This window comes from Capsella rubella, unplaced genomic scaffold, assembly GCF_000375325.1.
Source record: "Capsella rubella cultivar Monte Gargano unplaced genomic scaffold, Caprub1_0 scaffold_1, whole genome shotgun sequence".
NCBI classification, from domain to species: domain Eukaryota; kingdom Viridiplantae; phylum Streptophyta; class Magnoliopsida; order Brassicales; family Brassicaceae; genus Capsella; species Capsella rubella.
Genome location: NW_006238923.1, coordinates 12172483 through 12187675, shown reverse-complemented (window position 1 = coordinate 12187675; position 15193 = coordinate 12172483). Strand labels below are relative to the sequence as shown.

The following is a 15193-nucleotide window of genomic DNA, read 5'->3' as shown; positions in this document are numbered from 1 at the left end:
TTTCAATATGAAGATTTTTAATGTGAAAGGAGATTGTATGTGATATAAAATATTTATTCTATTGATTTTTGAAAACAAATTTTCATTATTGATTTATTTAATATTTTTATTTAAACATTTTAAAAATTTTATTAAGATTTTATCATTTTTTTATTATATTATCAATTTTCTTGAATATTTCTCTCCATATTTTATGCTATTGTACAATATATAACATATTTATTTTTGTGTTTTAAATATATGATGATTTTCGTAAGGCAAAATAAATTTATTATCATATCATAAGAGATATACAAAATAAATGTATCATAAACCACTTGAATAAAACCATTAAACCAAATAAATAAAATACAATAAATTAGATTTTATTAAATATTAAATTATTGTATAAAAATATCTCAAAAAATAAATATGTTACATATGTAAATTTTCGAATTTAATTGTCCACTTTTTGGCAACAAAATTAATATGATTTCCATAAATATAGGTTGTTTCTGTTTTTTTATTATTTATTTAATTTTTAAAAAGATTTTGCTGTCATTAATTTTGTTTGGCAACTTGTTTAAGTTTCATGACATTTTTTTAAAAAATTGGGGGCTGTTTGGCTTCTTGTTGTGCTTCCCAATTAATAGTATAGATGTGCGTCGGGTATGTATTTCGAGATATTTTTTTACGACGGATCAATTCGAGATCAAAAAAGTAAATTTGTTCGATATTACTTTTTTTACATAGATTTTTATGTTTGTCTTTTCCTTCATTTTTGCTCTTCACGTGCTTCCTCCTTGCTTCCTCCTCTAATAAAAGGTAAATTTTCTCTCTCTATTATTTTTGTTACTTTCTTTTCTCCTTCTCTTCTTTCTCTCTAGACTTTTTGCTTTGTTTTGGGTAAAACCCTAACTGCCACCGGTAATTTTGTGATGTTTAACGGCGAGGTTACCACGGCTGGCAAGCGAGGTGGTTGTGTCACAAGAACAAAAAGAATGAGCTCTTTGCTTGGCATGAGAGTGACGCTCAATCAAACAAAGAAAACGACACAGTAAGACGGGTTGTGGCTTGGTGTGATGGTTACATCGATCTTGAGTTGGTTGAGATGACAAGGAAGCTCGACGATGTGGAGGTCGGCGAGAATCATGAAGACTTGGAGTTCGACGCGAGTAGCTCGACAGCCGAATGTGACAAGTTCTACCATGGTTGTGATGACGATGGTGAGGACGCACTCAAGAAAAGGGTGGCGAGGTTGGCGTTCGAGGACAATGTGGCAAGATTGGCATGCAAGATAAATTTATTGATAGCTTATAAAGGCTAAATTTTGATGTGAGAAAGGAGTGTGTCGTTCTGGTATAAGTGTCGATCATGGTAAACACGATTTTGACGATACTCTCGAGTTCCCAAAAGATTACGAGAGCGATTTTGGTGGAGATTACATGGATTTCGCATTTTTCGAAGATTATGCTAATGAGGAGAATAAGCATGATCCCATGGGGCTGGTTGAAGATCTCCGAGCAACGAGATGTAGATAGGTTTTTATGGGAGAGAAAGCTATCTTTTGGGCATGATTTGTTGAGGTCGGTGAAATCAACGCAAAATCTCCATTTCCCATTTTATTTTGGTGAAAATAATAGGGTTGCTTAACCTAACGTACTTCCATGAGAGATTCAAAGTCTAGTAGTTTTTGTACTTCTTTGTTAACAGCAGCAGCGCGATCATGAACTAACTTTTTCACTTTTGCTTGATTGGCTAGTAGGTGGGATCTATATTAATTTTGTGACATGAGACGCCAGGGTTTATACTAAGCATGTCGTCTAGTGTCCAAGGGAAAGTGGTAGAGTTCTGTTGTAGGAATTTTACGAGAATTTCCCTCAAGGGGAGAGGTAGATCGGCACCTACCCCAACACATCGTGATGGATTGGTTTAATCGATATTAAGTTGGGAAATTGATTATGTGTACGGAGCCTATCGTATATCTCGTTGGTAGGCGAACTCGACGATGGTGAATGGCCTAGTGTTGTGAAGCTATCTCTCCATGATAAACATATGTGTGCAATAATCGGGTCTCCACACAAGGTATAGATCCATCGTTGAGTTGTGAATTTGACGCACTAATTATACGTGGAAACGATGGCTTTTATCTAGTATAGCCATGGTGTACCTAGGATGACGTATATTGGTAACATTATCGTGCCGACTATCATCACAGTCGAATCCCATTAGTGGATGTGTGATGATTAGCAAAACACATGTTGATCTTAAAAAGACTATGTTTTAAGCCACCTTAAAAATTAGTTAGTATACTAGATTTTAACCCGTTGGACGACATTTTAAAATGTATTCTTTTTATTAATTTTGTGAGTATATAAGAGTGTACTACTATATTTTGATTGTTAATTCTATGATTTAACCCGTAGAATATTATATGATAATTTATTTTTTATATAATCGTAACTTGATCAAATTAATTAAATAAGTATAATATTTAAAATAATGAAATGATATTGACATAATATTCGTTTACATAGTATAATTTCATATTAAAATATTTTGTGAGTTATACTATAGTAGACAACCCGTAAAAATATCTATAATCATAATTATGTAAATTATAACCCGTTCCATCACATGACCCGTGCTACACAATTATCAAAATATTACTTTAGTACATCCATATTTTTGTATCGTTTGAGTAATACATCCGTTTCTAAAAATACAAATTGCAACATATGCAAAAATTGTTTTTTTATATTTTTACTATACATATGTTTATGTAATAATATAAACTTAAAAACAAATAAGGTCATATAAAGATATTGGAGAAATATTTGAGTTATTAGGGAGAGATTTTAGGAAACTTTGTTAAATGTAGTAAATATTGATTTCTAATTTTGCAATTTTATTATGATTTAATTACAAAATTTATCTTAAACTTTTACTATTTAATCAAATGACAAGTGTTTAATTATGAAAATATAACAAAATAAAAGGGTAGAACATAAAAGGTACTTCAAAAATGTTAATATAGATTACCGATCACACATAATAGGCAATTCCTTATTTATATAGTTTTCATAGGCACAAACAAATAAACAAGTTCTGAGGTATTTTCTTAGAACACTCTAATCCAATGCACATAATTTTGTAATATACTCATTTTGTTCCTAATTGATTACTTTCTAGTTTTACCACACATATTAAAAAAACGTTTAAAAATTTATAATAGTTACATTATTTTTGTGATCACAGTTTTTAAAAACTCTAAACCAATAGTATTTAGTTATTTACTTTGAAATTTGTAAATTCTAATTAATAATGTTTATTTTTTGTGAAAGAAAATTTTATTCCTAAAACAGTAATTAATTAGGAACGGAGAGAGTATAAGATATGATTGTGTAACTTAAATCATAATATTTACTTCGTTAATGTCATTTTATTCCATTATACACGATCAAAATACCATTAAAAACCAAGAAAACTCAAATTAAATTAAAACCAAAAAAAAAAACAAATTGGATCCAAAAAAAAACAGTTGGGACTTTACTACATTTATGGCGGCATTTAATCGCCACGCATTTTTCCAAAAAATATCAGCTTAATCTATAATAACTTAACACATTCTTCATCATCTTCTCTAGTCTTCTTCTTTACATGTTTACTTCTGTTACCATCCTTTTCGTTCTCTTCTAAAACGCACCTTCTTCAACTAACCTAACCATAACTACAAATGGGGAACGAAGCAGCACTAAGATTATCTATGGTAGGTCTTGCGTTGGTGATGGTGGTAGTATGGTTATGGACACAATCTTTAAAGAAGACTGTTGTTACTTACGCCGTCGGTATTTCTCTTATCGGTGGCATACTTTTACCCGACTGGGACTTCTTTGATCGGAGTTTCTCACGGTGGGGTTACCCTGTCACCGCCGAGGAAAGAGCCGCCGCTCTTGCCCGTAAATCTCATCCTTCAAGGTTACTTTACTTGATCTTGATTTCTATATTAGAGATTAGTTGTTTGATATGTGTTTTAGTTTTTATATGTCACTTCTTGAACTGTTAGATCTAAGTTTTGGTTTATATTATTGCCTCAACCACTATGGATATATAAACATACGCTTTTTAATGCCAGGTTGCATTTTTGATTGTATGAGATTTGTAATATGTGTAGTAGATTTTAACCCGCGGTACACCGTTATAAATGTTAGGTTTACAAGTTATGTATGTTTCTGTGATATATGCAGGTTTAGAGTGTATCCTATGAGGATGGTTTTATACGGCACGGTCTATGGATATGCAGTGTATAGCTGGTGGATGTACGTATCAAATTATTAGAGTCGTATTGTATTTACTTGTTCATGTTTACTGTATGGTTTAGTGTTGATTAACATGTTTTGTTGGCCTTCGAGTTTATTTTAACTTCGAGGAACATGTAAGTCTCATTACAAGATTACGTATTTGTGTTCACATGATTGGTCTGCAAATTCAATGACATGACCTATTCGAGATAAAAATGTTGAAACCAATAGAACCATACGTCGACAAAGATTGGCCTATACCATGGTTCCAATACTTTAAAGTGAGTTAAGCACTTTGGTAAAAACACTATTGTGGTTAGAGTTAGAGATGAACTACAAGAATTGGTTTTTATGGCGTAAAATTGTTTATTAGATATCCCAAAACCCAAAACAAAACTCCTAGAGACTCTAAATGAACATTCTACAACCAAATTCTATCCTGCATCTTTAGGTTAAAAGTTGAGAACAAAATGACAACTTTAGAGACTTCATGAACTTCCTGATGAAACTTATGTTTTACCTTCTGAAGTCGGATAAATTATAAAGTAAATGTCTCTAGGTTTTTTTGGCAAGGAGGAGTAACAGGAGGAGGAGGAGGAACACCGAAAACCCAATCTAGAACGTTCAAGTATTTTGATCGAAATACCTCTCTTTCTTGCGCGTAACAATGCATTATAATGGCTGTCGAAACGCTGAAAACAACCACATCTGCTCTTCTTAGACTCTTGGGCGGTCGAATATATCCTGCATCCGTCATGCAAGTGAAGAAGCTCTCTATTGCCCTCGCTAAGCAGTAGAGTGATATCTCTATTCTTCTGCTTTTCTTCTCAATAGCTAAGGCCAGACCTGTTGGGAACTGCAGGAAAAAAAAATCCAAAAAGTTAGGTAAAAATATTGATTCCACATACATGTATGTGATGTGGTGGATATGCTTTGTACCGTTGCTATGGCCACGAGCGGTATGTTGCATGTCTCAAAAGTCCGGAAAAGTAGGCAAGTCCATGCCCTAGTTTAGATCATTACAGAGATGCTATAAGTTTTAACTTTAAGTGAGAACAAAATCCAACGTATCTTACTATGTTTTTAGTCAAGGAATCAAATTAAGAGCTTTTCAAGAAACGATTCTAACCAGGCAGAAGAGCAGTAAGTAGAGAGAAACAAACTTGATCTCGCTGTACCCAGAAGACCTTTGCCAAGTATCGAGTATTGCCTGTGGGAATAAGTGATGAATATATGCCAACTTTAATGAGCAGAATAGAAAATCATAGGATTCTGCAGGACATGAATCTATTACTTTTTTAGCAGGTCTTGACGATGGACTATTAGCGCTGGAATCAAGTAGACAGGGACATAAACAGGTAACGCCCTCTTGTAAGCTTCAAGGAAAAATGTAATACCATGCTTAACACATGACTCATTTCCATGTATTATCTGCAAGAAACAACATGAGCATTGAGTAAAACTATTCTAGACAATTAACACAAAGGAAGCAAGTAACTCCAATATAAACACATACCGAACATGGGACTTTCATATTAGGATCAAGCTTCATATCAACTCCAACAGACTTGTAATATTTCTCAATGGCCCTTAAATTGGTAAACGGTTGAGCGCTAGCAATATCTTTTACACCTTGTAAGATAGAAAGATCCTTCCCACCGTGCTTGTTAAGAAAAGACTTGTACGACGAAGGAAGACTTTCTTGTTTTAAAATGTAAGCAGACCTGAAAAAAACACAAACAAACAATAAAATCCTCAAATCTGAATAATCAAGAACCACTAACCAAGAAAACAACTAAACGAAAGGAGAAGAAAACATACAAAATCTGTGAAGAAGAGAGACACATGAGAAACAAATCCCCATGTTTCCAAGTAAGCGGCTTGCAAATCGTACCAAACCGTTTACTCTTAATACCACAACGCGACGCAAGGACCGCAGCACGCATCAATATATAAACAGCCAAACTCGTATGTTGCGTATTTGGCCCTGTGAGAAGCATAGATGGTCCAGCCACTAATCCAGCAAACAGGGCCCTCCACTTTACAGTTCTGGATTTCAGATAAATTACTTCACTACTACTGATCAAATCTGAAGAAATCAATCCATATGACTCTATATCTCACTATTTTTATTCATACTAAAAATTCAGAAAATAACAAATTCACAAAAGACTAGTAGGGACATGCCTCTTGTTTCCTGCAAAAGCAGCAATAGCTTCATCAACTGTAACAAAAGTCCCAGCAAAAGTTCCTAAAAACAATCCATATCTCAACGTCTCTTTAATCCCCATAGCAATAGCTTCACTATTCGAAAACTCTCCGATTTTCCTAAACCGGATTATACAATCAGATCAGATTGAGAACTAAACCGGAAAATTGAAAAAACAAAATCGATTCCGGCTAACCTCGATTGAGAAGAAGATCTACGACGGCGAGCGAAACGAGCGACGATTGAGAAAATAGCTAATCCACCTTTTAAACCAGTACCTATAGTGAATCCTTTAACGGAAGCAACGATGATTCTACGAATCTTCTCCGAATCATCCATCGATTTCGATCCAGACGAAGAACAAGAAGATGAGAGATCGAATCGATTCGTGTTTTTGCATGTAAACTCACCGTCACCGGGATTTACATCGTTGTCACCGTGAAAACATGATGAGCAACGAGAACCGTTCGTCGTCGACGACATGACGCCGTCGTCGTCGGAGAGAGTCGCCGTGATTGCGGCAAAAAAGGTTGATACGTAAGCTTTGGTGGGAAATTGGGAATTGGCTTTTGAATAAAATACACAAGAGAGAACCAGAAAAAAAGAAATTGTAAAGGAGAGTGACGAAGACAGATGAATTTGTGAAATTTTAGAGAGCCACTAAGTAATATCCAGCTGTCAAGGAGTGACTGACACGTGTCGGTTTTGGTTTGTTCTTTTCTATTTGTGAATCTTTTGATTCTTCTGCTTCGGGAACCGGGAATGATCTGGAGTATGGGTTTATGGAAAGCGAATGGGCTTTGTTTTATGGGCTTGAAAGCAGACAGGATAATATTAAAAATTTGGACCGTTACAAAAAAACAAAAAAGAGGAAATTTAAAATATATAATGATAAGTTTTGTATTTTTCAATAATTCTGATTGTAAGGAATTTGTTTATTTCAAGAGTTTTTTTTTGAATGAATGTTTTATTTTTTTTTTGAATGAAATTTCAAGAGTTTTTACCTTTTATACAAACCACTACATGAATTTTTCCGTGTTTTTTTCTAGTTTGAATGGTTTCCGTAATCACTTTCCAAAAAATCATCAATCATAAAACTACACTAGCAATCTAGCATAAACACATTTATAATTGTTAAGCTTTATCAAAATCTTTGGCCGAAAAAATAAGTGAATTCTGATGACAAAATTGGCAGAATCGATTACTTTAAAACTCTTTGCACATACCATTAAATCCTGAAACCAAAATATTACAAGAACATCTCTATCGGTGGGATGTGAAAAAACATCTCACCGATATATAAATTATGAAATATTTGATGAATGATAGAGAAACAGTTTCTTATACGAGAAAACTATTAAAACCCCAACTTTTTCACATTTGTCAATATTTTGTTATTGGTTTAACTTTTAAAATAGAAAAAAAAATTTTAATATATAATGAAAATTATGAAACTATACTGAAATATAAAATTTTGTGAGAAATCCATTAGAGTTTCTAGACTAATAAAGGTACTACTGACTATATTAGTTATAAAATAAAAAAATTAGACACCATTATGGTTAGCTACTTAACAATTTATAACTTTTATATAAAACCTATTTCTTCGAAAATCGTAGAGACCATAAGTAATAATGGTATGAAAGAAAAAAAAATGTGACATTTATTGATATATATCAGTCTTTTGAAATAGGTTACGAGTTTGGTTGACACAACGATATCAAACAGAGATCATAACCATAAAATCACAAGATTACACAACAATATACATAACTATATATACTAACTTGACATATCTAACATGTCGTATATCATTTTAATCCTAACTAATAAACATAATCCATGAAAGACATAAACCAAATACAACATTGCATCTATCGAGTTGATCACGTCGGTTTACTAAACCGTTGCCAATACCAATGCTTCTCCCAAACTTGATACATAGAATCCACAGGGATCCCTTTAGTCTCCGGCAAGAACAAGATGACGAACACAGTCATTACAAAAATCCAACCGCCGTAAAACAAGAACGCACCGTACTTGAAATCGCATAACGTTGCCAAGAACGTCTGAGAGAGAGCAAACGTCACGGCGAAGTTCACCGCGACGCTTAAGCTCTGACCAGACGGACGCATCTTGAGTGGGAATATTTCACTTGGGACTAGCCAGCTCAATGGTCCCCATGACCATCCAAAGCCAGCTGCGTATATGCAAAGTAACACCACCACGGCCACGGCGTAGCTTTTCTTCATTTCTCCGTTTCCGGTGGATCCTTCTGTTACCGCTAGTAAGGTAGCCACTGCTATCTGTACATGACCGAGTTATTATCAAATGTTTGCATGTTTGGTCCATCCACGTAATGTTTTTTTTTTTGTCTCATCCAAAATTTTGAGAGACATGCAATATTCTTTATGTAGAAAAATATATTTGTGAGACATCATTGCGTTTAAAATTGGGTTGGCGTTCGGTTTTGAATTGGATATTTTGGTGTTTGGATTTAGAGATAAAAGTTTTGTTAGGTGTTTTTAAATTTCGGATCAAATCGGATATTTTGGATTTGGATTACCCGAAATTTTTAAAACTCAAAATTTTGACAAATATGTCTAAATTACTCCAAAATATTTAACTTTTTCAAAAGCTTGAGTATTTTCTACTCAAATTTACTAAAATAATAGTTTAATACTAAAAAGGTATTCAAGATATAAGAAATTCTAAACATATATTTTAAGCAACTAGATTAGTAACAATATCAACATTACTAATATAATATATTATTACTACATACTTATATTGTAGGTGACCAGGTGTATTTGAGTACCAGGTCAGGTTCAGATTCGGGTTGGGTTCGAATTTAGTTTTTTGGATCTTAAGATTTAGATTTCCGGTAGGATATATTAGAATTTCGATTTTGGATTCAGATTTAATTTTTCGGGTCGAGTTTGGATCAGTTTTTCGAGTTCGATTATTTTGCCCAGACATAATAATATGGAAAATTACTACTTTATACGTAACAAAAAATTACGTTTATATTGTATTTATATTATTTGCATAAGCATTAATATTCCTATAGCTTAATTAGAAGTTTTAGAACGTACCTGACAGAGAAACATCTGAATACCACCAGCAATAAACAAAAACCGTCTACCAAACCGGTCAATAACCATAGTTGAGACAAGAAGCGAACCAAGATTAACCAACCCAAGTATCAACGTCGCAATAAGAGCCGGACCAGAACCAAACCCAACCGAACGAAACAGAACCGGCGCGTAGAACGCATTAACCGTAATCCCGGTTAATTGTTGAAAACATGGTATCGCCACAGCAACCACAAGATGAGGCCTGTACCGTCTCTCCAATATAGTCTTCGCAAAAGGTTCGGCTCTAGCCTCTATAGCTAGCTGGCTTGACCTAGCCAACGCGGCTAACTCAGTTTCCACGTCAGCTATGTTCTCAACGCCACGTAGCTTTAGCAACGACGCGTGAGCATTCTCGTGTTTCCCACGTGCCAAGAGACTAGAAGGTGTGTCTGAAATGAATAGACATCCCACGGTCATGATCGCGGCTGGTACAGCAGCTAGACCTAGTGAGATACGCCAGCCGTTGCGGTGGCTGTCCGTGCCGTAGTTTATTAGATTGGCTGCTACAACTCCGACACCGATGAAGAATTGAAAGCCGGAGTTGAATGCTCCACGCCATCGCGGTGGTGCTACCTCGGAAAGATACACCGGAGCCGCCTAGCGTATGTGTTCACATTTCAAAAGTTAGTATTGTTTTTAGTTAACATGTAATAGATTTGCTTACAAAAACCAAACAAAACAAGTTAAACCGAATTAAACTGTCTTAAAACCGCTTAATTTATTATTTTAAAACCAACAAACTGAAAATAAAACTGAACCGGAACAGTGTAGTAAAAAATAATTCATAACAAGTTATATACTTTTACATAAATATATTAATGATTTTTTTGGAGACCAGGCCATAACCATACGAACTATATAAGTTTATATATTTCACTTATTAATTAAGGCTTTATAGAAAGTGATAAACCCAAAAAACAGAAGAACCTAAATTATAAAGCGGATGGCTCACTTTTAATTCCATATATGTAAATATAACAAACAAACAAAATTATATTTAACAAGAAAAAAAAAAACAAAAATTAGATTATGGACTTTAGTGAAGTTGGAACTAAAGCTACCTGGTTGGTGAAACCAACACCAAATCCTAGCAAAATCCGACCGGAGATGAGCATGGCTATGTTGGCAGCTAAACCATTGATGATGGCACCAAAGAGGAAAGTGAAACCGCCGAGGATCATGGTGGTGCGACGACCATAAGCCGCGGTGAGACGGCCAGCTACTAAAGAAGCGACTAAGCCGGCTACATAAAGACTAGATGTGAAGGCCGTAAGAAGTTGGCTGTCGTAGACGCAGTACACATTTGTCTTAGCTTCCGAAGCTTTTTTAAGAACTGATGGAAAGAACTTCTCAAGAAACGGCTTCATAGTCGTCACACCCCCTTTGTTAAATTAAAACCAAAGAATACATTAATTATTATAATTTTTCTTCTTCTTAATTCTACAAAACTTGTTGTATATATGATTGTGACCTGAGATTCCAATGTCGTAGCCAAAAAGGAGACCACATGAGGCAGCCACAATGCAACTCATGACAACCGCGGCTGTGATCTTGGCATCAATGTTCCCGACCTCGGAGTCATCATCATCAAGAGCCAATCCTCCGATAGCCATTTTGCTTATCTCTTACGCATGCATGAATGGTTTGTTCTTTGTTGTGAAACCAAATGAACAAAGAGAATACATTAAAGAAGGCTTTTAGGTGAGTCTTTTTAGTTAGTTGGCGTGATGACTTGATGGTGCAAGTGTGTGCAACCACCACTTATCTTTTTATTTCTTTTCAAATGGTTAGCATGTTGTACATAAATACATACATCTTTGACGCTTGGACCACGTACCTATATATGTAATAATGAACTAAGCTAATTTTACGTTATTCAAAGAAAAAATACCATATGTAGGTAACCATAGATCGAGTTTGGTATAACATCTTTATCGTCCAGGGACAGAAACTGAGAAAAGAATCTATTGAATAGATACCCAAACAAAGACAAAGTTTACATAATGGTTGTTCGTCACGTGTTCCACCATTTTGGTATGAAGATTTAAAGATTTTAATTTTCAGCCTCAGTGCTATTTATTTCTAGTAACGTATAAAAGTGTGACGACATTTAGCACATTACAAACAAATTTGCTGGCCTTCCTTAATAAATAAAACGTAAGAGATGTATATATATTTCTTAATGTGTAATATTTGCTTGTGTACCATTATATATCTATTCATTCCTCTATAACATCTTTGTCATATGAATTCCATTTTAAATTTTGAATACGGATCGGAGCCTTCAACTATATAAAGCTATTGGGACTTATTTGTTTTTTCACTCTTTAACAACAATAGTGGCATAGAGCTATTGGAACATTTTATAAACTAGTGGTCTCTAGATTTAATATGTAGACACATTAAAGGCCACACACACATATTCAATTCGTGTAGTTTCTATTGATAGTCTTATAATAAGATTTAGCTTTGTCTAAGTCCAAATTGTACAAACCCTTTGTTGAATAAGGCAGCACCTTCTCTATATTCATATCATCAGTACGTATATTACCTTTACACTTAAAATGTGTATTAAACCATATGTTTCTCATTTCGAGGATGCTGCTACCATCTTTTAGAATTTTGCTTTTCACTATATGCAAGTATTTTTTTCCCATTTGCATTATGTAATATTTTCTTTTTGTCGCCAACTAATTTTATTAATATGATAAGAAATAACTCATTTTCATTGTGAGTTATCACCAATTAAAAGTAAATAATTTCTTTTTTATTTGTCGGAAATAGTTTATGTATTTATTTCCCTTATTTTTTTTAAATTAAATGTAAAATTTTATTCAATCAAAAACTATTTGTACAATGAATGTTTCAGTTTGTTCGAAATAGTTTAAAGGTAAAACATACTTTTAATTAAAAAGGAGACAAAACCCTATCTATGTATCTTGTCGAGTTGAAAAACTATAACCTTAGGCCATCATCATAGCGATAGTCACCTATCTGATTGAGCTGATGCGGTTTTGAACATTCTTGTCTACGAACCTAATAAGCCGAGTTTGCGCAGAGTGTAGTACTACCCTGTGCTTTCTATCGTTCTTCTTACACCAAGGGCAATAGAAAGTGGAGTGAAATATATACCAAAACAAGAATAAATGGAGAGTTACTAAAATTCCTCCATTTTTAAAATTCTATTTGTAAATTAGTTAAATTTTAAAAAGACCACACAAATTTTACAAGATTTAGGAATGCTAGATTATATATTTTAAGAATTAAATCTCTAACTACCCTATTGACTACTTTTTAGATTTGAGTCCACCAAAAACATACATTATTCACAAGAATAGCATTCTATTATTTGTTTAAGACAAACTCATTTAATATATAATTAATCCAAACCCCTCACTAATCTCTCACAACACTAAAACCATTATCTCTCCAAATGAATTCTCCAATATCTCAAACTCTAATTGTCACAGTTGTTCTCCTTTTAATTCCAACATCCTCAGCATCATCACCACCAACACTCGAAGACAGTTTCACACAATGTCTCACTGTTTTCAAACCTTCCGACCCAAACCTCCCAATCCAAAACTTCACATACACGCAACAAAACCCTAACTTCCTCACCGTTCTCAACAACTACGTCCGTAACCTCCGTTACTTCAACAGCACAACGCGTAAACCAGTCGCGATCGTGGCCGTGGCTCACGTCACTCATATCCAATCTACAATCAACTGCGCCAAAAAACTCGGCCTCCAGCTCCGAATCCGTAGCGGAGGCCACGACTACGATGGAATGTCTTACTTATCCACGGTAGATTTCATCATCCTCGACATGTTTAACTTAAGGTCGATTGAGATCGATCCAAAACTCGATACCGCTTGGGTACAGTCCGGTGCGACCCTAGGAGAGATCTACTACAACGTTGCCAACAAAACCAACAACCTCCGTGGGTTCCCAGCCGGAATCTGCCCCGGTCTCGGAGCTGGTGGACATTTTAGCGGTGGAGGTTATGGAAACATGATGAGAAAATATGGTTTATCGATTGATAACATTATAGACGCTAAGATCATTGATGCTAACGCAAGAGTCTTGGACCGGAGCTCAATGGGAGAAGATCTTTTCTGGGCCTTACGAGGCGGTGGAGCTGCTAGCTTCTGTGTTGTCTTAGCTTGGAAGATCAAGCTTGTTCCAGTGCCTGAGAAAGTTACAGTCTTTAACGTTGAAACGGTCGGAAACAGAGGAGGAGTAACCACTACTGATCTTACAGCTAAATGGCAAGAGATCGCTGACAAGATCGATAAAGATTTGTTCATAAGATTAACGTTGAGCACAAGTAACAAGACTGTCAAGGCTTCTTTCATGGGAATGTTCTTAGGAAACTCCGAGAAGCTTCTAGAAATTATGAACACCAAATTCCCTGAGATTACTCTGAACAAAACAGAGTGCATAGAAATGAAATGGATCGAATCTGTTCTGTTCTGGCTTAGTATCCCACCCGGTACAGCACCAATATCGGTCATGCTAAACCGGATCCCGCAAAAGCAAATCTACCTCAAAAGAAAATCCGATTACGTGCAAAAACCGATCTCAAAACCCGGTTTAGAATCTATATTCAAGATTCTGTTAAAGAACGAGAACGTCTCGATGGCTTGGAACCCGTACGGAGGGAGAATGAGCGAGATCGCGGCGACAGAGACAGCGTTTCCTCACCGAGCAGGGAACATGTTCAAGATTCAGTATTCATCGAACTGGTTCGTGTCGGGTGAAGCAGCTGCTAACGATTGCTTGAGCCAGACGGAACGAGTGTTTGACGCAATGATCCCTTACGTGTCTAAGAATCCAAGAGAGGCGTTTTTGAATTACAGAGATGTTGATATTGGGAAAAGCTTGAGCTCTACGTATGAGGAAAGTAAAGTGTATGGAGTTAAGTATTTTAAGAATAACTTTGAGAGGTTGGTTCAGGTTAAGACTAGAGTTGATCCTGACAACTTTTTTTGGTATGAGCAGAGCATTCCGGTGCACTTTAGCCGCCGTTAGAAACTTATTTTAATAATTTGTCTTGTAAGCACAAATCACATGATCAATAAAAATTTATCACATAGTTTAAACTTTTAATATTTTAATAAAAAATCAGTAATTAAACAGAAATTAAATAACGGTCAATATTTTTATACTAATATTCATGCAGGTATTCGCAAATAATATAAACACATGAGTTTTCATTGACATAAAAAAAATAAAGGTCTTTGGACACTGAATTCTTGGGTCAAAAAGGTATTCAATATATAAAAACGATCTGATAATTCATGTTTTCCTATATATTAGTTTACAATTTTTCAAAAATAAACTAAATTTACATAAATTTTTGATATTAATAATATCTATCTAAGAACATATATTTATGATGATTAATTAAAATTTGATAGTTATGGTATTTTTTAAATTGTTATGACGACAAAAAATCCAAATTTATTGGGACATAATATTTTCATTGAAGAAAAAACATATTAACAGTTTACAGAATTATAACAATTACAGCTTTATATTAATCATTAATTTAATCACAAAA

General features: G+C 34.6%; 4 protein-coding genes across 5 annotated transcripts; 2 read left to right on the top strand and 2 right to left on the bottom strand.

Moving 5' to 3' along the window:
* Nucleotides 1-3516: 3516 nt before the first annotated feature.
* Nucleotides 3517-4451, top strand: LOC17900427 (signal peptidase complex-like protein DTM1). The gene is made up of 2 exons (XM_006303383.2): nucleotides 3517-3957; nucleotides 4227-4451. Exons 1-2 carry the CDS (start codon nucleotides 3716-3718, stop codon nucleotides 4315-4317), a joined length of 333 nt encoding a protein of 110 aa, XP_006303445.1. The 5' UTR covers nucleotides 3517-3715; the 3' UTR covers nucleotides 4318-4451.
* A 115-nt stretch (nucleotides 4452-4566) lies between these two features.
* On the bottom strand, nucleotides 4567-7076 carry LOC17896804. Of its 2 annotated transcripts, XM_006303909.2 has the most exons (8): nucleotides 6686-7076; nucleotides 6468-6608; nucleotides 6102-6329; nucleotides 5797-6004; nucleotides 5575-5711; nucleotides 5410-5490; nucleotides 5220-5286; nucleotides 4567-5136 (listed from the first exon to the last, which is right to left on the bottom strand). In XM_006303909.2, exons 1-8 carry the CDS (start codon nucleotides 6970-6972, stop codon nucleotides 4819-4821), a joined length of 1467 nt encoding a protein of 488 aa, XP_006303971.2. In that variant the 5' UTR covers nucleotides 6973-7076; the 3' UTR covers nucleotides 4567-4818. The 2 variants fall into 2 exon arrangements, with proteins under 2 accessions (XP_006303971.2, XP_023632894.1); XM_023777126.1 differs by lacking the exon at nucleotides 6686-7076 and having other exon boundaries at nucleotides 6102-6369; nucleotides 6468-6596.
* A 1058-nt stretch (nucleotides 7077-8134) lies between these two features.
* Nucleotides 8135-11357, bottom strand: LOC17897265 (sugar transport protein 5). The gene is made up of 4 exons (XM_006307225.2): nucleotides 11098-11357; nucleotides 10688-11007; nucleotides 9585-10223; nucleotides 8135-8795 (listed from the first exon to the last, which is right to left on the bottom strand). Exons 1-4 carry the CDS (start codon nucleotides 11237-11239, stop codon nucleotides 8376-8378), a joined length of 1521 nt encoding a protein of 506 aa, XP_006307287.1. The 5' UTR covers nucleotides 11240-11357; the 3' UTR covers nucleotides 8135-8375.
* A 1702-nt stretch (nucleotides 11358-13059) lies between these two features.
* On the top strand, nucleotides 13060-14714 carry LOC17899074 (berberine bridge enzyme-like 14). Its single transcript, XM_006305968.2, has one exon. The coding sequence runs from the start codon at nucleotides 13060-13062 to the stop codon at nucleotides 14659-14661; it is 1602 nt and encodes a 533-aa protein (XP_006306030.1). The 3' UTR covers nucleotides 14662-14714.
* Nucleotides 14715-15193: the final 479 nt, after the last annotated feature.

Excerpts from the sequence above, each read along its gene's own strand:
- LOC17900427 (XM_006303383.2), top strand. The coding sequence starts at position 3,716 with ATGGGGAACGAAGCAGCACTAAGATTATCTATGGTAGGTCTTGCGTTG. Across the intron at positions 3,958-4,226 it reads CGTAAATCTCATCCTTCAAG|GTTTAGAGTGTATCCTATGA; the intron begins GTTACTTTACTT and ends TGATATATGCAG.
- LOC17896804 (XM_006303909.2), bottom strand. The coding sequence starts at position 6,972 with ATGTCGTCGACGACGAACGGTTCTCGTTGCTCATCATGTTTTCACGGT. Across the intron at positions 6,005-6,101 it reads CTCTCTTCTTCACAGATTTT|GTCTGCTTACATTTTAAAAC; the intron begins GTATGTTTTCTT and ends TGTTTTTTTCAG. Across the intron at positions 5,491-5,574 it reads CGTCAAGACCTGCTAAAAAA|GCAATACTCGATACTTGGCA; the intron begins GTAATAGATTCA and ends TTATTCCCACAG.
- LOC17897265 (XM_006307225.2), bottom strand. The coding sequence starts at position 11,239 with ATGGCTATCGGAGGATTGGCTCTTGATGATGATGACTCCGAGGTCGGG. Across the intron at positions 11,008-11,097 it reads CTACGACATTGGAATCTCAG|GGGGTGTGACGACTATGAAG; the intron begins GTCACAATCATA and ends AATTTAACAAAG. Across the intron at positions 8,796-9,584 it reads TTCAGATGTTTCTCTGTCAG|ATAGCAGTGGCTACCTTACT; the intron begins GTACGTTCTAAA and ends GGTCATGTACAG.
- LOC17899074 (XM_006305968.2), top strand. The coding sequence starts at position 13,060 with ATGAATTCTCCAATATCTCAAACTCTAATTGTCACAGTTGTTCTCCTT.